Source organism: Centrocercus urophasianus, unplaced genomic scaffold, assembly GCF_019232065.1.
Source record: "Centrocercus urophasianus isolate 14NV4802_14NV808 unplaced genomic scaffold, USGS_Curo_1.0 seq_42, whole genome shotgun sequence".
In the NCBI taxonomy this organism is placed as follows: domain Eukaryota; kingdom Metazoa; phylum Chordata; class Aves; order Galliformes; family Phasianidae; genus Centrocercus; species Centrocercus urophasianus.
In genome coordinates this window covers 3147312-3168028 of record NW_024885000.1, presented here as the reverse complement: position 1 = coordinate 3168028, position 20717 = coordinate 3147312, and the positions used below count along the sequence as shown (strand labels likewise).

At 53.7% G+C, this 20717-nt stretch overlaps 2 protein-coding genes across 18 annotated transcripts in view; both read right to left on the bottom strand.

Annotated features, from left to right (window-relative positions):
• Nucleotides 1-4087: 4087 nt before the first annotated feature.
• Nucleotides 4088-10863, bottom strand: LOC122168456 (Krueppel-like factor 15). 8 transcript variants are annotated; one of them, XR_006171259.1, is made up of 4 exons: nucleotides 10819-10863; nucleotides 7719-8657; nucleotides 5685-5960; nucleotides 4088-4868 (listed from the first exon to the last, which is right to left on the bottom strand). XR_006171259.1 is itself a non-coding variant. In XM_042833816.1 (2 exons), exons 1-2 carry the CDS (start codon nucleotides 8501-8503, stop codon nucleotides 5804-5806), a joined length of 942 nt encoding a protein of 313 aa, XP_042689750.1. In that variant the 5' UTR covers nucleotides 8504-10740; the 3' UTR covers nucleotides 4875-5803. The 8 variants fall into 8 exon arrangements, 1 of the variants encoding a protein (XP_042689750.1); XR_006171255.1 differs by lacking the exon at nucleotides 10819-10863 and having other exon boundaries at nucleotides 4088-4450; nucleotides 4535-4868; nucleotides 7719-10740; XR_006171256.1 differs by lacking the exon at nucleotides 10819-10863 and having other exon boundaries at nucleotides 4088-4364; nucleotides 4535-4868; nucleotides 7719-10740.
• Nucleotides 10864-11741: 878 nt separating this feature from the next.
• The window catches only part of SLC45A3 (solute carrier family 45 member 3), a 32190-nt gene continuing 23214 nt past the window's right edge, over nucleotides 11742-20717 (bottom strand). For 9 of the 10 annotated variants that reach the window (XM_042833711.1, XM_042833716.1, XM_042833712.1 and 6 more), the window contains 3 exons: nucleotides 19665-20492; nucleotides 18446-18711; nucleotides 11742-15565 (listed from right to left, as the gene is read on the bottom strand). In XM_042833711.1, coding sequence (XP_042689645.1) covers nucleotides 15110-15565; nucleotides 18446-18711; nucleotides 19665-20492 — 1550 coding nt within the window. In that variant the 3' untranslated portion in view covers nucleotides 11742-15109. Of the gene's footprint in view, nucleotides 15566-16179; nucleotides 16334-18445; nucleotides 18712-19664; nucleotides 20493-20717 lie in introns of all 10 variants that reach the window. The other variant, XR_006171245.1, reaches the window with a different exon arrangement.

Sequence of the window (20717 nt, the reverse complement as noted above, 5' to 3'; positions counted from 1 at the left end):
GTGGCAGAGGGGAGATGGTGGGCATGGGGAGATGGAGGCACTCCTAAACCAGAAAGGCTGAAGGTGTACCCCAAAATGAAGAAGGTTGGGAGAAAAAAAAACAAAACTTTTCCAAGGGATTACGGAGCAGGAAGAGCTGCAGGGACACAGTTCACCTCTACCAAGAGAGGTCCAGCAGGGCAGCCCAATGCCATCAGCTCTTCCAGTGCTGGTAGTGGTGATGAGGAGAGCTGCCTGTGATGCATAACCCACACAACAACAGTTCTGCCCGAGCTCAGGCACAGCATGAGGCCGCTTCGAACCATTAGGGTTGGAAATGGTTGTTTATGGCCAACCCTGGGCGCACAGAGGAGAGGCATTCACCTTGCCAGCAGAAGGGGTGGACCCTGGGTCTCCTAACTAATCCCCTCTGATTTCATTTAGGGCTGGTAACAAATAGGGAAGTATCTCTACTTGGAAGTCATCTCCTTTAGGAGTTTCTGGTGAGCCCTGATCTTTGGAAAGCTAAGCTATTCCTTATTACTGCACTGTGACCGCTGCCTTTCTTGTTAAGATTAAAGGCAACTATCCTCACAGAGACAATAAAAAAGAAGGGGACAGACTCTTTAGCAGAATCTGTTCTGATAAGACAAGGAGAAATGATTTCAAACTAAAGGGAGGGACAGTTAAATTGGATGTGAGAGAAAAGCTTTTTTTCTAATAAGTGTAGTGAAGCACTGGAACAAGTTGCACAGATTGGCGGTGGATATTGAGCCTCTGGAGATGTTCAAGATCAGGCTGCATGGGCTCTGAGCAACCTGACCTAGCTGTTGATGTCCCTGTTCATTACAGGAAAGTTAGTTTAAAGGTCCTTTCCAACTCAAATGATACTACTCTGATTCTACAATGAAAAGACCACTGAGATCATCTGCTCCGCTTGGGAAAGCCCGCCTGGATCACTCCCTGCAGACATCCTCTATTCCCACACCTTTCCCGTGGTTCTCATTCCAGTAGCAAAAGCACAACCCTACAGCACTCCTAGGGCTGAGCAGAAGTGATGGGGGATCACAGAGAGCAGACAGCAACGCACACAGCAGGAGCCTTAATCACACTGAAGCTCATTAAAGCAGCCCATGCACACACTCCAGTCCCCAGGAAACTGCCCACTGTGGTCAGCTGCTGCTTGTTGCCTTGGCCTGCAGCAGCACACAGATGAGTGGTGATTGCCCTGAGTTAAGCCCTAAGAAAGCACACTGTGGACCAGTTGGAGAGCGGAGATTTCCCCGTTGGATTTGGCATTGGGAGCAGCAGTGAAATGCCACAAAGGCAGAGCTCTCCCCAACGCACACACAGCCTCAAGATTCCCACCCACTGGCAGAGGAAAACAAAAAGCTAAGCTGCACTCCACTGTCAAACACCACGCATGCCAAAACATGCAACCCTCGGCTTTCCAGATACGTGCCAGCAAGAGGTGAGATGTGTTTGTACAAAGTCCTCCGTGCACATTTCACCTAATTGCCTTCTCACAAACCTGACTGCTGCTCATTTTTTGTTTGGGATGTGCCATCACCCCAAACACACAAGAAGGCGTAGCTGAAATCCCAGCTAAGCCCAAGCACCTCCAGCTGCAACCAGTGCTGTTGCTCTGAAGGCAAGTTCTGTGTTGTTCCAACCCATCTCCTTCAGCTGGGCCCACTCAAATGAAGTGAAAGGACCAAGGTGGGGAACGACGTTTTATTTCACAATCCCTGTAATAGCATTTACTGCTCAAGGTACAGGAGATGGAAAGGGAGGCGAAAGCCAGGAATATAATGAAGCTCAGGGAATCCTGGCACCACAGAACCTGAGGTGTCACTCAAGGTGTCATCTGACCACAGCTTACAGGGATGAAGCACAGGGTCCTTCTGCAAAGCATGGGAAGAAGGGAAGCTTTTAAACCAAGCTGCTGACCATTATCTATTTACTGACACATGTACACTACTCCATCTGACAGGTAGTGTGAAAAAGAGTGGGCAGGGAGGGGAAGCACTGCATCCCCTGCACTACAGGTGACTCAAACACAACTAATGCTCCACAAGTGATGTGCTAACAAACCTTGGGCTCCCTTGGGCTCCATGCTGACTGCTTGCTCTGTTTGGAGCTTGGGCTCCTTCAACCACCACAAGCCAGAGAAACAAAGAAAGAGGAAAATAAAGACGAGTCCTGCGCTCTCTCAGACTCTTCCTGTAGGGTCACAGATGGGAGGTTTGCCAACATCTGCTCATGTGTACCTCAAACAGAGCTCAATCCGTTTGTTTGGGGAAGGAGGAGCACCCGGGTTCACACATGTTGCTCAGAGCTCCTGGATCCGGCTGCTTTCTGCCCCAACCCCTTCCACTTACCATCAGCATAATATCTGCCCCCAAACGTGCTCTGATAGGAAACCATGTGTGAGCTGCAGCCCAAAAGGCACTGCGGGCTCTCCCAGCACACAAAACCCTCCTGCACTGTGCCCTGCCATCTATGTGGCCTCAGCTGCAGCTCAGTGCCTGTGACAGCTTCACTGAGAAACAGCCCCAAAGGGTCTTTCCTAGAGAGGGAGAATAAATTTCCTGCTTTGTGCAACTCTCATTTTGTTCTGCTTCCCCTGCCGTGGGTTTGCAAGCGAACGTGGGTTTGTTCCCATCTTAGACAACATCACAAGGGGGAAAATATGTAGGACAAAGGGATGGGATGAAATAGCGCAGGCAAGCAGGCAGGTCTTAGAAAAAGCTCATACGTAAAGATGCTTTAAAAAGAAGCACTCAAGCAACAGTGTTTTAAAGGGGAAGAGACAGCAAAAAGAGAAGTCAGAGTGGGGCTGCTGGTGAAGGTCGGTTGTGTTGGGGTACAGATGTTCAGATGTCATAGAATCGTTACGGTTGGAAAAGACCACCAAGTCCAACCATCAACCCCTCCCCACCGTGCCCACCATTTTATCTGAATTGTTGCCAAGCTGGAGGCAAGGACAAAGCTGGGAAGTGAAATGTAGCTGTTGGCTGTAGGAAAACACCAGGCAGCCCAAGAGGAGAAGCGCAGAGATTGCAAAATCACCTGAAAAGGAGAAATCTCACTGCATGGCTCTGACTTTGCATCACGTGTGGTTGGTTGAGATGGTGCTGGGAGCAGAGCTCCCCTGTAAGAAGCTACAGGCTGCCATAGGAGCTGCAGGGCCACCATGAGGACCCCCATCAGTCCCCTCTCGTCCAGCCCGAACAATCCCATGGACCTCACACCTCCTGCCTGGACTCAGTGGGGACAGACACAATGAAAGCTCATCATGCAACCATGGGGACAGCAGGTCCGGATGTTGCTGCCCACCTCATTGAGATGTGCCAGCTTGTTGGAGAGGCCTTGATGGTGCTGGTCATCAACCTGATGGGTTTATAGCAGAAATCTGCCCTCACCAGGCACCCAACACACAGCAGAGCTCCCTATTCGGCCCCTTGCACAGCATCATCCTCCACGTCCCTCCTGCACGCCCTGGGACAGCCGTGCTGCCGTGGGCTGCAGCGTGGGGCCGGCGCTGCCTGCTGCTATATCCAGAGTAAATTCATCCCTGTATCCAGGCGGACAGATTTAGAAACGTTGCCTGAATTTCTCTTTGTGCTCTTCCCACATCCTGCCCTGCTACAACTCCTGCCTGCTTGCATTTAATTTCCTAAAGAGCAGCGCTTAGCAACCCGACAGCCTTCTCACTGCGAGCGGATCCTCCCATCTCCTCCCATCACCAGCATGGCAGACATGCAGCCCAGCTCAGCACAGAGCTGGGCTATGACCCAGCAGCCCCAATGACACACGGATGAGATGCTTCTCAGCACCTCCAGCGTAGTTTTATCTGTGGGAAGGCAGAAGGGTCCCCTCTTCCTCGTTCCTCCCATTGCCACAGCTCTCATCTGCACTTTCACAAAGCGTTTCTGCTGCACAGTAATATCCTCACTGGAGCAAAGGATGGGTAATTACAGAGCCTTCAGTAAACCTTCTAAGCCAGTCATCCCAAGTCCCCAGAGGGAAGCAGGTGAGACTATAACACACATTGCTCAAGAGATATGCATCTGGAGTATTTTATTTTATAAAAATCTCTCCCCTCCCTTTGCGGTCTGCTTAAAAGAGATGGCAAAACAAACCAGGTGAGCAGCAAGCCAGCACCGCCAGCACTCCCAGCCCCGTCTTCCATGGCAGATCCACCCCGTGCGTCTGCTCAGCAAATAGCTGCTGCAGGAGGGAGAAGTGCCTGGCACGAAGGCTGAGGCACGGCTCTTCTTGCTCCGGTTTGGAAAAGCGCCTTTCCCAGTTGCCTTCGGCTGCAAACAGAGGGAGGCAGGATGGGGCAGGTCCAAAACGAACAGGGAGTGTGCTGGGAGAGTCTGGATGAGGGAGAGGAGCAAAGAAGGGCAGATGAAAGCACGAGACGGGCATGAGTCACGTTGGCACGCAGCCCCTGGAGAAAGCCCTTAAGGAAAGGGCATTTAGTGAATTCCTGGTCAGGGAAAAATCCACCAACACAAAAGGCAACCAAAAATAGGCCCTTGCATACCTGCCTGCCCTGGCTGGTCATTCAGAGCTCAGTGTTACGATCGCTCAGGAGGTGTTTCTCAGGCACGGGGCGGCAGCAGGAGCGTTCAGTGCCACCTGTGTGCCCCACAGGGGAGAGCTGTGGCTGAGGTCACGGGTGCTACAAGCTCCCACGGAAAGAAACCCCGCTGCAGGCAGCAGCTTTCTGCTCAGACTTATCCACACCTAGCCAAGGACGGAGGAGTTTCAGCCAGCGTCCAGAATCCAGCCCTCCCAGACCTTTGGGGAAGGCTTGGCTCCAAAGTTAAGCAGCTCCAGTGCTTTCTGTTGTAACCCCTGCTCAAGTGCCTGGGGACCTGGAAAGCAATGCAGGTGTTCTCCTAAAAAAACATGCAGCAGCTCCTAAAAAACAGAGCAACTTGCTGGAAGCCAAAGCAGAGTTCCATTAGCTGTGGCTTGCACACAGGAAAAGACTCAGGGGAAGCAGACCCTTCTTTTTGATGCTTGTAGCCCCAAACATCCTAGGTGAGGAATAAATCAAGGAGTTTAGGCTCAGCTTTAGGTGGGGGAACAGGGTTTGGCCCATTTCCCTGCCCTTCTTCTGGGTACATCCCAACTCTCCTCACCAAAGCAGCAGCTCGACACAAGGACACAAAATCCTGCCCTGGAAGCACAATGGAATAATGGCACAAACACTGAGTCGCAAAGAGCCTGCAGGCATCAAACATCAGCCTGAGACACGCAGGCAAAGCCACGTAGGAGGGACACAGCGCCTCGCTGGAACTCCTGACGTTCATTCTTTGTTTGTATAAGCACCTAATTCCCTCCCAGATGTTTGCAAAAGCTTGGCAAGCTGGCACGGGTAGCAAAGAGTTGGCCTTTAATTAACCAGAAGTTAAATACAAAGAGGACGTCAGCAAGCTGCAAGTTGCAGCGCTCCCCCCAGCCAATGCATGCAGCTCTCCCGCATCCACGCACGTCGGTGTCTCTGCACACAGATGCTCCTTCAGCACGTGAAAAAAGGGCTTTGCTGCTGGTGCTGCTGCTTACATCCCTCCCAATCCCTTCCTGCCTCTGCTGACACCACGCACGTCCCTGCTCGCACCACAGCAACGTCACCCTGCCCAAGGACTCCAATAGACTTCCGCCACGTGGATTTCAAAGCAACAAACCCTGAACTCAACCCGTCCTTGAGGAAAGCTCCAACACGCATCGTTTGCTACAACAAAATCATTTCTCCTCTTCGGCACTCCTTTCGTTGCCACCAGGACTGCTCCTCGCCGGGTCAGCCCTACATCCCGGTGCTGCTTGTTTGGCCCCTGTGGATCCTCACGTGCTTGGCCAGGTGGTCACTGCGGGCAAAACGCTTCTGGCAGGCGGCGCATTGGTACGGTTTGACTCCAGAGTGAGAGCGCTTGTGTCGGGAGAGCTCGTCTGAGCGGGAGAACCTGCGGGAGAAGGGCAGCGTGGAGGGCGCAGCCGCTGTGCCAGGCAGTGCACAACAGCCCAGGATCCTCCTGGAGGGAGCAGAAAGGAAGAAACCTCTCCGAGGAGTGGTTGAGAGATAGGAAAGAGAGGAGCGCAGCCACTGAGAGATCTTGCTTTCCGTTGGTTTTAAAGTGTTCGCCTGCTTCCTTCCTCTGTTTTGACGCTCGTGGGAAGGAGAGCTGGTGGCCCCAAGGACAGACACTGAGAGAGCTGCTCTTTGGGGCATCAGCTCAGGCTGGCAGGGATGTGAGGACAGAGTTCAGAGTGGCAAGGAGTTCCTATTGCTTCACACGTCTAGCCAAAAAAGGCACTGCTGTTGAGAGAAGCGCCTGTTTTTTCCTAAGCACGCATTCTCCTTGCAAACATCTCCTTGTTTCTCAGAATGGCAGCGAGTTTTCAGTGTCAGGGCTGGGAGAGAGGAGCAGCCTGCAAGCTGGCTTAGCACAGAACACAAAGGAGGAGCAGCAAATGCAGCCAGCCCGCAGCAGAGGAGCAGAGGTTTCCATGCCGATGCGAATTAACTGAGGATGCAGCAGCGAGGACTGCAGGAATATCCAGTGCTCACACTGCTTTTGGCTGTGTGATATCCACACCTGGTGCAGATCAGCTGCAGCACCTGGAAAATCCCTTTAACCACATGCACATCCCTGCTCAATTCTCCTGCGCCCTCCTGCTTGGCACAGAGCTCCAGCAGGGAGCAAAGAGGTGATGCTCAGCCCTTCTAAAGTGCCACCTCGATGAGGCTGGGAGTCGGTGGGACTGCAGCGTGCTTTGCATGCCCGAGTGCCAGGGGAATGCTGGACAGGAGGACTGGGCAGGATTTACTCCTGTTCTGCCTCTACGGAGCCAACACAGATGGCAGGAGTATTAGGATGGAAGGGTTTTTCCATCTGGCTGAAACGTGCCCACGCAAAGAAGCACAAAGCAAGGAGCTTCAGATGTAACCCCAGACTCCCAGCAATAGGATTTCACGCTCACACCTGGTACAGCAAACATTACGTTTGCCCTTCAAAAGCTCTGTGAGGATTAAATGCATCCCAAGGACGTCCTCAGCTCATCCGCACAACTACTTCTTTTCCAGATCTATTGCAAAAAGTGAGTTCCAAAGTCTCAGCTCCTCCTGAGACAGCAGCCATCCTCCATCGTGCAGGGAATCAAGGCAGCGAGGTGGTGCCAAGGCGTTGCACAAGAAACCAAGGAAGCTCAGTGCTGCCAGCACCAGTTTTCCTTGTGATATCCTGCTGAGGAGAAGCACTATGCAAGACCTGAGGACTGTTAACCCTCCTTGCCAAAGGCTGTGCTGAGCATCCTGCCCCTCAGGACAAGCATGTGGTACCAGGAAGAGAGCACAGCAGCAGGAAGCAATCAGAGAAGGGCAGGGTGGTTTATTTAGGGAATGGAGATGAAAGAAAGCAATGCTGTGCACAGAGCAAACAGGAGAATATGCACAAAGGAGCCATGCTGCAGGCCCAGAAGGGGGGACACAGGCAGGCAGGGTGGGCACACAGCAAGAGAAAGCAAAGGGACGGCTGAGCCAACATGGGAAGGAAGCAGCAGCTCCCGTTTTCTGGGAGAAGAATTCATTGGAAGAGCCATTTTTGTAGCCCAGCTGCACAAACTACATTGCCAGAGAGCGACTCAGAATACTTTTTATTTCCCTCTGGGCCTCCTTAAGGGTCTCACCTGCTTTTCCTCCCCCATCCATGGCTCCCACTTACCGCCAGCTGCAGTCGGGCCAGGCACAGCTGTAGGGTTTCTCCCCGGTGTGCCGGCGGATGTGGGCCTTCAGGTGGGAGCTTTTGGTGTACACCTTGCTGCAGCCCAGCTGTGGGCACTTGTGGACACGTGTGGAGGCTTTTGGACACGCAGGGGCTGCTTCCTGATCCTGCACAGCCCCCAGCATCCTCGCTCCCATTGGGTTGGGCAGCGGGGCGATCCTGACGTACTTTTGGTCCATCAGGGTCACGGGGGACTGGAGCTGAGGAAGGAGGGACAGGTTTTGTCCCTGTAAGCTGATGACCACTTGGGTCACTCTGACAGCAGGCTGTGCCGGCAGGCTGCTGTTATCAAGCTGGAAAGGCTGGATATGGAGGACAACAGGAACGTCTCCATCAGCCGCTGCCTGGTTGCTCCCATCTGCTGTCCCTCCAGGCTGGGAGCCATCTGAGCCGTCTGCTTGAAGTGAATGTCCCTCAGAGCCACCCGAACCGGTCTCAGATTCAACCTTCCCTCCAGCCACGTGCTGCTCGCCCTCTCCATCCTTCAGGAACTCAGCCTTCTCCCTCAGGAACTCCTCGATCTCCTCCAAGGTGGGGATGAAGTCCTGAGGAAGGCGGCAGCAGAAGTCGGGCAGCTGGAGGTGCCCCTCGCAGGCAGTGAGGGGGGGCTTCTCCTCCTCCCCATCAGCCTCTGGTAGGGGGAGTGGGTTGCCTTCATGGCTGCCCTCCAGGAGGTGGTCAGGGCCTTCCTTGGCGCCGTGCCTTGGCAGGAGGGATGGCGGCATGCTGTGCTGCTGGGACAAAGAACCTGAAGGGGTCGGCAGCTCCAGGCTGCTCACACAGAGCACCGGCCGGCCCACATCCCCCACCTGCACCGAGCTCCTGCTGGGCTGGATCAGGAGCCTCTGCACCACCTCGGCTGGGGAAGGCTTTGCTCATCTGCAAGGGAACACCACCAAGGTTATTTCCAATGGGAAACGAGCAAGAAAACTCCAGGCTTTGAGTGTAACAGACCGTGCCTTAGAAAGAAAACAGCAAAAGCAGTCAGTGGTCTTTGTTTGATAATAAAGATGCTGCGGCTCAAAAAACACACGCCAACACTCTTCCTATGGAGGCTGCTAAGGGCTCGATCCCTCCCAGAACCAAACTTCTCTGGGATGTTTATTAAGGCAAAATTACACAGTGAAATTCTTCCACCTGCACCAGAGGGCAGGAATGTGCTGCTGGATGGCAAAGGCCGACGTGTGGCTCACAAATGGGTGTTAGTGGAGATCCAGAGGATGGTTCTGGCTTCTCCAGACATTGGCACGACGACAACCTAACACAGACGTATCACAACCAGGTTCAATGGTTTGGGAACCATTAATAACCGTGGGAGCTGCCAGGGAACACATGGGCACCGCTGTGCTGCACCGTGTGGTGCCTGGAGGGGCACTGAGCACATCCAGCAGGTCAGCCTGCACTGTGGCACTCCTTCAGAAAGCAGTGCAGACAGACACAGCCCACCTGGGGTCAGCTCACAGGGCCCCTGAGGGCACACAGCTCAAAGCAGATGGGAATCATCACAGTACTGAGACACCCAGTGAGGCACAGCCCCACCTGCCTGCTTGCCTTGGACTTTTAATAAGGAAAGTGAGTTTTCAAGAGAAAGAAAACCGATGCCAAAGTCACCTAGGAGTGTTTTCCAGAGTAAACAAGTCCATGAGATTTCTGCAGAGCTGCAAACCAGTTGAGCCAGTCCTTCTTATCAGTGCTTCCCCAGGGTCCTGCGAGCTGGGAGAGGGAATTTCTGAGAAGCAGCCTGGATATAACAGAAAGGCTCTTCCTTGAAGAAGAAATAATCCCCACCTAAGCTCCCCGTTTGCCCAGAGTTGCACTGTGTCACTTGGGGCTGCACACAGCCGTCCCCAGCACAGCTCTGTGCCAACAGGTTGTGAGGAGCAGAGCCAGCTGTGCTCCTATGCGAGGTGAGGACGGGGCTTGGACGAACCTCAGCCTGCAGGCTGCGTGTTTTCATCACAACACAAATCCGTGCTCTGAATCATCACCTGAAAGGCAGCACCAAATCGCACCCTGCCTCTGTTCCAGCTTTCTGATCCTCTAATCTCTGCTTTCTGACCCTCTCATCAGCTCCGTCTGCACGCTTCAGAGGCTCTCAAGAGCCTTCCCCCTCTGGCTACCAAACACTGCTGTTTTCCAACCTGATTTTCCACCTTGCAGAGCAGCTCAGGAAGTCTTCATCCTTTCAGAATGCCCCCAAGGATAACTGAATTACACCATGAACTCCTCAGCTCCGAAGGTTTATTTAGTATATATCCCACAAATCCAAAGCCAACAGTTCTGTTGAGTGAGCAACACAAACAAAAGCACAACCAGAGGGCAGGAAGGTCTGGGGCTGAGCAGACCTGGGCAGGTTTCCTGCAGCCTCGTGCAGCTCCAGCAGAGCTCTGATGCCCTCTAAGAGCAGCAATAGCAATGCCTGACCTCGCAGAGGGGAAAAGGGCAACTAATGGGGAGCTCCACTAACGGACATCGGGGATGTGTTACAGATAGCAGTGACTTATCAACCCGCAGAAATGCACATCCACCATTCTGTCACCCCAGATCAAGCACTGCAGTGACACCGAGGCCCCACTTTGGCCTTCAAGCCAACGTGCTGCACAACAAGGTCAGCACTGCTGCCGAGCTTCACCTTGCATTTCCACCCCTGTAGCTGTTCAGATTCCCAGGAGCTCAATCACTGCCTGAACTCCGCAGACGTGCAGCTCTCATACAGAGGGAAAATCACGGGCCAAAGTCAGTGTGAGCGGCGCTGAATGACCGCTCCACAACTCCGCAGCCCCACAACCCCGACTTACCTCGGGGCGCAGCCTGCCCTCCCACAGCCCTAGGGACAAAACGCGTTCAAAGGCTCTTTACAGCGGTGCCACGTGGAGCAGATCCCGTCGAAATAAAAGGATGCCCCACACGCTCCGACCCAGTCAAGGACACGCGGGTGTTTGCAGCCCGAACCGGACCCGGAGCATCGGGAACGGCCGGACTCCAGCCGAGCCGGGGGCATCTCGGCCCGGTTCACCCCCCGGCAGCCCCTCATCCTCACCTGTTGGGCTCCGCGCTGCCACCGCGGTCCCATCGCCCAGGGGCGGCTCCGCGCCCGCTCCGCCCCGCGGGGGTTCGGCTCCGGGGGGCGGCTCCGCGTCGCTGCGCCGCTGCGGCCGATCCCGCAGGAGATGCCCCCGGCTCTGCTATCTTATCTTTTCCTTTTTCAGCGTTTCAGAGAAAGAAAAGGACGAGGGAAAGGTAGCCGTGCCCTAGCAGGTAGCTGCAGTCTGCACCGGAGTAACAAAACCGAGAGCGTGAGGTCCCCGCGTGGAGGCAAACGCACTGAGCAGGGAATCGCGTTTTCCTCTGCTGTCTCCAAGCACTCGTAGGGTTTGATGGTGACAGAGGTTTGGGGTTTGGGGTATTTTCAAGCAGGTGAACAGTTCTGAGGCTGGAAGCGCCCTTGTAGGAAATGAGGTTTTTCTTGTCGCTGTTTGCACGGCAGAGACTGGAGGACACTCATCTGCCAGAGCACCGTAAAGCCAAGGAAATGAATGTACGTTCCTCTGCTTTGTTAGAGAGCAATTTGAGGCTGAAGAAAAGCTCTCCCAAGTCTGAGCAGGACAAAAAACCAACCAACCAACCAACCACAAGCAAACAAAAACTCCCAAACCAAAAACTGAAGGCGTGTGGTCGCTCGGACAGGGCAGCTCATCGCTGTCTGTGGGAGAACACCCTCGGGTGCCACTTGCTTAAATACAAACCTGAGGCACGGGGTAAGAGCTGATATTACCGCGGTTCCTTGCAGGAATTGGGGAAATCTCAGCTGTTTAACGATGTTTAACTGCTGTTTAACGCAGCCGGTCGACGACGGCCGGAACGCGGCGCCGCGCTCTGTGTGCGCGGAGCGGCAGCGCTGCGGAGCCGCCGCGGTGATGGCGCCCCCTTGCGGCGCACGGCAGTAACGCACAACGTCCGTCCGTCCGTCCGTCCAACACCTTTAATTTCCTCCTTTACATAATAAAATTAGAACAGCCTTCTTCTCGCATCGTATACAAAATATTTACTCTACTGAATAAATAAAACATTCGCGTCTCGCAGACAATATGTGATCTCGAAAGGAAAAAACAGCATCAAACGCTCTTCCCTCACCCGGAGAATCCACAGCAATCATCTCCTGTTAGAAAATACTTTCTCCCTTTTCCCCTCCACATCCCAGAATCACCACCTTGCAATAGGAAAGGAGAGGCACAGCGTGGCTCACCCAAGCAGAAGTGCACCTACAGAAACAGAAGGGCTCCCAGCAACAGCCTCTGAGAAGCCTGCATCCATACCTACAAATTGTACACTATGATCAAGTCCAAAGGAGAATTCTGTGCTCGCACTGGTTAGATCAGTAACAGTGTGCAAGGGGTGTGCTTTCATTTACCAGAACATACCTGTGTCCCCTGCTGGGCTGTGTGGGATGCAGACACAGGGAGCTGGTCCTAGCAGCACACTGCTCACCCAGAAAGGACAATCTTATGAAGAGAGCAGTTTCTCAGTACGTATCCTGGAAAATGCCTCTCTTTTAAGCCTCAGTGACATCCTGACCTAGGAAAAAAGGCTTTTGGTAATGATCCAGGACCAGGCTGCACACTGTGGTTTTCTGCAGCGCTCTCTTGCAGAGAGCCCCCATCTGTCTGGGTTTGGGCTCCCGCAGGGGACAGGGTTTGCAAAGAGCAACGGCTTTGGCAAGAGCTCCTCCCTGCACCCATCTGCCCACTGTGTTGGGAGCTGGCAGAGGGCCCAGCAGATTTCTCCTGTGTAATAGGAGGGCAAGGAGGAAAGGAGCAATTACAGGATCCGCAGGGTTTCACTCCAGCTGAGGAAATGGAAAGAAGGGGGGAGAGGGAGCTGAGAAATCAGAGAGCCTCTTGGTAGATAACCAGGAGCTCTTCTCACACTTGCTGAGCTGACTGGAACAAGAGCAGCACAGCCAGGAGGTGAATGGATGGTGAGATGGGACCACATCTCTGCAGAGAAGGAGCTCTGTCACCAACCATCGCCCAGGTCAGGCCAAGGTGCCCAGGCACCGACCTGGAATGAAGCAGCAAAAGCAGCTAGCCACAGCCATGGGCTCAATGGCCTTTTCAGAACATAAATGAAGGAAATGCAGGCACCTCCCTGGATGTGTAAGATCAGAGTTGCCACCAAGACCTGGGCACCAAAGCCTTAACACAGGGCAGATGTGGATGGGTGATCAGAGGGCTTGAGTGGAGGGCAGAGGGCAGAGTGGAGGCCCCAACCAGCATGGACTGACTTCAGGCCCTCCAGCTCAGCTGGGACACCCAGCCTGCAGCACCCAATGTCACCACAAGCCACTCCTGGCCATTGGTACATCACTTCTCCAAAGCCACCTCTGTGGATGGAGGAATTGGGCAGATTTCAGCCTTCTGCTCTCGAGGGACAGCTATGAAGTTAAGGATGAAGAACTGCCCCACCTTTGGCTCTGACATTGCAAAGCAAAAGATGTTCAGAGCAAAGGCTGCCAACCCCCTGAGCCCACTGCTCTCTCAAGCATCACTTGGATGCTCTTAACGAAGCTCTCAAGGCCCTCATCATCCCACCTGCACACCCGGGGCTGTGTTGTGGAAGCACTCTTCAGGCACTTAAACAAATGGCAAAGTGTTCCAGCAACTCATGCAGGGACCTCTTTGCAAAGGTTACTGATCCCTGCGAGCATTCAAGAAGTGCTGCACCTTTGGTAGCAACCTTCTGCCTGCAGGATTTCCCCCTGAAGTCTGGGGTGGACGGAGACCAGGGCTGGAAGCACACACACAAAACCGCTTCCGTCGATGCTCACGCAGCTGCAAATCCATTCCCAAAACAGCTGCATTTCAGCACACGGGGCTTCTTGTGGGAAAGGGAAGCTGGTAGGCATATAATTTGAGGAGAAATAAAACAAAAAGTCACCCCTTACGGGAAAGATGCGTTTAAAGCAGTGAGGAGAAGCCCTCTTAGGACCCGCCTGCAAACAGCAGGGCAGTAATCTCACTTCCATGCCAAGGAATATTCTGCCACCACCTTGCAAAAATAGCAACATTTTGCCCTTCAGCAGTGCCTCACCAGCACATCTCACTGCCCACACACCTCCACTGAAAATTGGTCACAAACACTTTGTTTGCAGCTGAAACTGAGGGCTGCTGAGTCCCAGCCCCCAGCCCTGCCTCCAGATGCCTCACTCTGGGCATTGCCTGCACCATTTCAGAACCTAAGTGCTATCTGCAAGCTGGGATCTCAGCTCCTGCTCAGCACAGGGGTGATCTCTGAGTGGCAGAGCATTGGTGCAGCTGGTTCACTTGTCTCGGGCCAGCAGGAGGTGACTCACATCTGAGGGCTGACCAACCCAGCAGCACCGGTCCCAGTGTTATGGGATTGAGAGGCACTTGGAGCAGATTAGAATTTGATGAGATGTGTTTGGTTCCCAGATCGCCTTCATGGAGAGCTCTGCCTGTTCTCCTCCCTCGCTGCAGGATTGAACCCTCGTGATGCTGCAGCATCATTCAGGGGTCGGGTTTGGGGGTGCAGATCAGACTGGATCTGGTAGGAGGCGCTGGGAGAGAGCAGGAGGCTGTTCTGGGCACTGAGAGAGAGGTCAGTTATCCAGCTAAAGGAAAGCTAAAAAGAATCATTCTTAAAAAAAGAAATAAAAATGTTAAGCAGTCCTTTCCATCTGATGCAATTTGGTGCCTAGGTAAAAGATAAGTCATCTTTTGGAATCGGTCCTAAGGAAACGCTCCTTGTTTTTCCAGAACATGCCATAGTGACTTTTCTCCTGGGTGGTTTCTCCCTGTCAGAACAGACACACATCCCTCCTGCTCCACAGCCAAACCTGAGCTCCCATCCTTCTTCCAAGGTGAATCTCCTCTCAGTGTCCTCTTTGAGGAAGCGTTACTCAATAGGTTGAGTACAACTGCAGCAAGTGGGGGCAGAGGATACATCCATCACTGGAAGGCAGGAGAGCCAGTGGCTCTTCCCCCCTCCCCACACCCATTACTAAAGGAAAAGCCCGATTCCTTCCTCCCCCCAGTGCAATCCCTTTGGTGTTGGCTGTGCAGTGCTTACTTGTGAGAAAGGCACTGTGTGGAAAGCACTGATGGCCCAAAGCACGATGCCCCCAGTGCTTCCTATTTACACCTGAGATTATCCCTGCCACCCCTCTGCCATCCCCAGCCCCAGAGCAGCACTGGGGCTCCCAGCAGCAGCACGGGGACAGCACAAACAACATGGAGCACCCCACAAGCAGCCATGGGGATGTGCACACCCCTCATCTTGGCACCTATGTGCTGCCCCCAGTGCATTCGCCATCACACCGAATACTTGGCCATGTCACTCTTATCAAAGACAACTTTGGTTGCAAAGTAAATGGCCACGAGGCCAAAGCTGGCAGCTGACACCATGTAGGCAGTCACCGACTGCGTAAACTGGACGATGGACCCCATGAAGAGAGAGGGGACAACCTGAGAGAGGAGGAAAGCACTGTCCAAAATGGCCAGGTCCAAACAGATCCCTCGGCCCGGAGGAACCGAATCCGGCTCGCCCACCATCATCATCAGTGAGACATCACAGGAGGAGCTGCCACACAGGGCAGAGCTGGCAGCTGGGGGAGAGGAGGAAGAGGAGGATGAGGAGTAGAGGCCCCCGGGGTGTCCGTTCTGGTAAGGCAGCTTTTGGCTGGAGAGGTGGCCTTTGGGGAAGGATGATTTCTTGTCAGATCGAGCTGCGTCTCTCTCCTCTTTGCTCTTGTATTTATGCAAAAATACCTGGTGGAAAGAAGGAGGGCACGTGAGGAATGAGGAGGAAGGGTGGAGGCCATCGAGCGAGGTGGGGGGTCGGGGTGGGGGGCTTAGAGTGTGTGAGGGAGCGAAACCACCCTGTGCTGGGAGTGCTGGGTGTGCTGCTGCAGGTGGGAGAGCCTGGTCCACGTGAGATGGCCTCCAGGAGCCAGCATGGCTCTTCCCAGCTGGCACGGGGCTCAAAGCAGCCCTGACTCACAGGGAAAGCAGCCAAGAGGTGCCTGTGCTGCGTTGAAGCAGAGCACTGCAGCCCAATGCCAGCCCTGCGCTTGGGGATGTGGTGTTTCTGAGTCCTGGGTTGTCACCTACCTGCTGGGGTGGTGACAACCTGAGGTTGAGGTGCTCTGCTGGGATAGGAGCAAAGGGGCAGAGCCTGCACTGGGAGCATCACAGAGCCAGCCATCCCCCCCCGGCACAAGGACAAGCCTTTATAAGCAGGCTGACTCCTTAACAACTGGGATACGAGGGACAACATCAGTGAGGGCACAATGCTGGGGGCTCAGCTCTGCGCAGAGCTCGAGTGAGATGCTCTGCCCACTCAGGCTGCGAGAGTGGGGGAAGAAAAGCCTTTTCCTTCTCACCTTCTTGTGCCTCACTGCACCCAGGCTGTGCGACCTCTGGGGCATGGCTCACTGCAGCCATGTGAGTGCTACTCACAGAGTATTTGGATCAAAAAGCTCTCCGTGTGAACAGCCATAAATAACATGCAGTCGGGTGCAAAAACGTTGCAGAGCCCTGTAATAGAACCCCAGGGTATTTGCAATTATGCACAACCACTGGCCTGTATAGGGTAGAGCAGATAAGGAAGGACGCGTTCAACTGTTGTCCGCATGATGAAACAGAGCAAACAAAGAAACTGAAAAGGAAAAAACAGTGCTTGTTTGTGAGCAGAGAACGCTGTGTCCAGCTCCATGGCACAGAAGGACCTGCTGAACGACCCTGCCTTGTGCAAGAGGGCCAGGGACACCGACTGCCAGCTTCCCCAGCCCCATTGCAGCCACCCCAGAGCTTTCAGCAGCACTGGAATCCCCCCAGCTGCACCCAGCCCTGCCCCAGTGTGTGTCAGCACCAGGCAGCCGCTGTTTGTGCTGCCCCAGGCCATGGCTGCACTTCTGCAAGGCAAACAGTTTCAGGTCCCATCAGAGAAGAGAAACCAGACGGGAATTTCACAGAGCAGGAATCAGCTTCCAAAGGTTTTCCTTGCAACAGCCAGGCTTTGCTCAGCTGCTCACTGCACCCTTCAGCCCCTCGAGTCTGGGCTCAGAAGCACAAACCCAGGCTGTCCCATATCTCACGTGGAGCACAAAAGTCTGCCCACGTGGCTCCTGCTACCACCAGGAAGGGCACTGTGTGATCCAAACTTGGATGTGCCCCACATTTCCAGCCTTTTGCATCGATGCTCCCAGAATCCTGCTCAGGTTAGGACTTCAGATGCTCACAGGAGTGAGCATGGTGAGGATATATGCTCTCAGATCAGCCCATGTAATACAGCACACAACCCAGGGGCTGCTGCCACCATCAGCAGCTTCGTCTCCTTCTACATTTGATGGCAAGTGGTGGCAATGAGGAACCTCTCCCCAAGCCCACGTGTGAACATTCACCACGCCACTCACCGTGCCCTCGGGTGCTGTTAGAACATGTGGGTCTTTTCCACCCATTCCAGACAAGGTTTAGTGGCTATGCAAAGATGGGAGGGCATGAAGCAGAACAGAGTGACTTACAGAGCCTGCACACAGCATGGAGCTCCAGCCAAGGTGGGCTGGCAGCTGTCACCACAATCCTGCACGGGATGGGAGTAACAGCTGCTCTGGATGCCCCTCTGCTGATTCAGTTTGGGAGCAGTTCAAATAAATGAAAGGTGAAAAAGAAAGAGAGGGAAGAAAGGAAGCAGGGAAGAGGGAAGGCAAGCAAAAGTGATGATGGATTTCAATAGTCAGAGGAAAAAAAGTGATGAAGGTGGAGAACATCCTGCATGGGGATGCCTTCTGTGGGTCTCCCTGCAGCCTGCTGGAGTTGAGGGAAGAAGGAGAAGCCTTCAAGCTAAGACAACAGAAAGACCAAACCCAGCTGTGCCCCATCTCATTGTACTTGGAGCTTTTGCCCATCAAGCAGCTGGATGTGTGGCCTTTGCACTCACAGCCTGTGGGGTTTGGTTCTGCCACGTCCGTAAGAGATCCCAGCCAAGCACTCCTTTATCTCCCTGTTTGGACACAGTGCCTGCTGCAAATCGGGACAGGTTGGTCAGAAGCATTTGTTCAATGTGAGCATCTGGATGCCTGCAGTGAGAACTTCTCCTTATTTCACCATGGGGATGAAAGGGCTGCTCTCAAGCCACAAATTAATTGTGCATTTGCAGCACAAGAGAAACTCCTATTAATCCTGTGCACAACTCAGGAACCTCCTAAGACTTTCCCACAAGGATATCATCTATGGGATGGCATTACTAGCTTTGGTGCTGGTGTCAGAGGGGTTTCAATGTCTGTACTTCTTGGAGCCAGAGGGATAGGATGAATCGTAGTTTACGTTTCACTGATCTTCATTATATGGACAAAAATTGTAAACGGGGCCTCGGGTCAACAATTCTGAGAGCACAGAGGGATGCTGGATGCCACTTTTCATTCGCTTCTCTCTCCCATCCTGCTCCCACCCCAATTCTTAACACTTCCTAATGCTAGTTGTGAGCAGGCAGTGCTCAGGGCAGGAAGATGCTGAGCTCTCTTCTCTCCTAAATGTCATAGGAATCTTCAGAGAGGACACAGCCTGGGGATAAGAGGTGAAGGAAGAGAACCTTTGTGTGCTCCCACTGCACACCCAAGCTGTGCTGGCAGCTCCAGAGCAGATCCCTACCTGTTTCTCATGATGGTACAGCGATGCCAGCGTGTACGGCAGGATCTGGAGTGCAGAGAAGGTGAAGCCCGTCAGAGCAGCAGAGATGGTGACAACAGTGACACTGTGGGAAAGGCACATGACAAAGGCAGCAGCAGGGAAGAACACCACGCTGGCCAGGTACACAGCTCGTGTCCCAAACTGCTTCACCATCCGATCCATGATTGTCGAAAAGAAAATGGAGGTGACGCATTGCAAAAAGAGTCCCAAACTTCCCATCCGGACACCTGCAGGGAAACAGAGGGTCAGACACTGCTACAATGGCCCACAATGGGCCTCAGGCAGCTGAGCACCTTCCAGCCTCAATCTGCCCCTGCGGGGTCTGACAGCGTTGCTCCTGGACTCCTCGGCCTGACTGCAGGGGCGATGGGAGGTGGGAATCCTAATGGCGTTCTTCTGTAAAGTTCTTGTTCTCACCTTATTCTAGGCCAAGATCTGTCACCTGCCCATAAACCAGGATCTGTTATCTGATGCCTAAAGCAGCAACGGAACAAAAGGAGCAAGAAATTGTGCTTCAGCCAAGGGAAAGCATACAACAAGCACTGAGCAACTGCCGTATCCGGTAGCAATCCGGACCTCACCCTCTGCAAAGATCTATCAGATTTCAGGGAATTAAAACCATTAACTCTTTGAAGCGAGGATCATTACTCAACACGTGTTTCTGTGACTGCTAGCACAATGCAGCCCTGACCTGCAGGAAGCTTTACAGTGCAAGTGTTAAATAATAATTAAGCTCCTTCTATGTTAAACAGACACTTGGCACAAAGAGGCAGTGTATTGCAGAGGCAGTGAGTGGAAAACCTGGAGGGCAAGGTACACAGCTGGGGAAGGAGGGCCAGGGAAGTGCCTCCAGGAATAATAGATTTAGATCTGTGGGGGGAAAGAAGGGCTGAATGGTGGAGTCAAGGCTCTGGGGCAACTAAACAGAGGACAGCAGGCAACAACAGTGAGTCCCAGGCAGGGGCTGCACTGCCAGCTCTACTCCTGTGATCAAAGAACAGATGTGTTTCCCTATTTGATCCACTGTGGGTCATGGCAAAATGCTTTCTCCTGACCCAGCTGCAGCAAATCTAGTTTAACTGTGTTTTTGCATCACTGGCAGAGCTGAACCCATTCCCAGCTCCCTCGAAATACTCCTGTAGCCTCAGAAAAAAAACGAACAACCCAGTTTATTTCTTACCTTCATCATAACGGCGTCTGGCATCTGTGCCTGGCTTGGCTCTGGGGACACCATGGTACAGCCCTTCCCCAACAAAGTCAGTGTAGAACAGCATGAAAGTCATGAGTGCCATCCAGCTGCAGAGCTCAGCCACAAACAGGCGCCGGATGACCTTGGGGATGCGGCAGTAGAGGCTGTGAAGCCGTGGCACCAACGTGCAGAGGTTTCTCAGGGCCTGCATCATGTGCCTGGCCTGCAGGAGGCTCGTGGAGAGCTGGCAAGAGCAGCAGGCAGAGGGCGAGGGCTTAGGGAGAGCATCCTTCAGTGCTGGGCCATCCAGAGCATCTGCTTGAGCGGCTGCTTCTTCGGTCACGAAGAGTGTGGCCAGCACACAGCCAAGGAAAATGACAGCGAGGAGGCTGAAGAGGCACGTCTCCTGTCCTCCCAGGTACGGGGCCAGAAAGCTGGCCCCCCAGTCAATGGCTGGAAGCAGGTAGCCAATGCAGCCCCCAAGGCTGATCATGAAGGCGTACATGGAGAAGGCCTGGCGGCAGTTATCTGGCTCCTGGAAGAGGTCTGAGAGCAGTGCCTCCAGCGGGGTGAAGCAGACCTGACCGCAGAAATCCAGCAGCCCAATGCCCAGGATGAGGAAGGCGATCTCCAGAGGGCGAGGATTGAGGGCAAACAGGCTGGCCAGGGTGCTGGAGTGAGGGATGATGAAGAGGCTCAGCAGGACTCCCAGGCACAGCACCCAGATGAACGGCCGCCTTCGGCCATAGCTGCTGTGCCAGTGGTCGCTGGCGGATCCAATCAGTGGGACAAAAACCAGGCCAAGGACAGGTCCTATCCCTGGAGCAGAGAAAGAAGTGGCGTTAGGGGACAGATCTGGACGGGACGTACATCTGTGTGCATGGTAACAAAAGCCTGGGGCATTTCTGGAACTCAGTGGGCTTCAGTGGGTCACAGCCTCCTCCTCAAACACCAGGCTGCCCCAGTATCACAGCAGTCCTGCAAACAGCCCCCCCAAACACACACACACACACACACACACACACACACACACACACACACACA

Excerpts from the sequence above, each read along its gene's own strand:
- LOC122168456 (XM_042833816.1), bottom strand. The coding sequence starts at position 8,503 with ATGCCGCCATCCCTCCTGCCAAGGCACGGCGCCAAGGAAGGCCCTGAC. Across the intron at positions 5,961-7,718 it reads TGGCCCGACTGCAGCTGGCG|GTTCTCCCGCTCAGACGAGC; the intron begins GTAAGTGGGAGC and ends CTTCTCCCGCAG.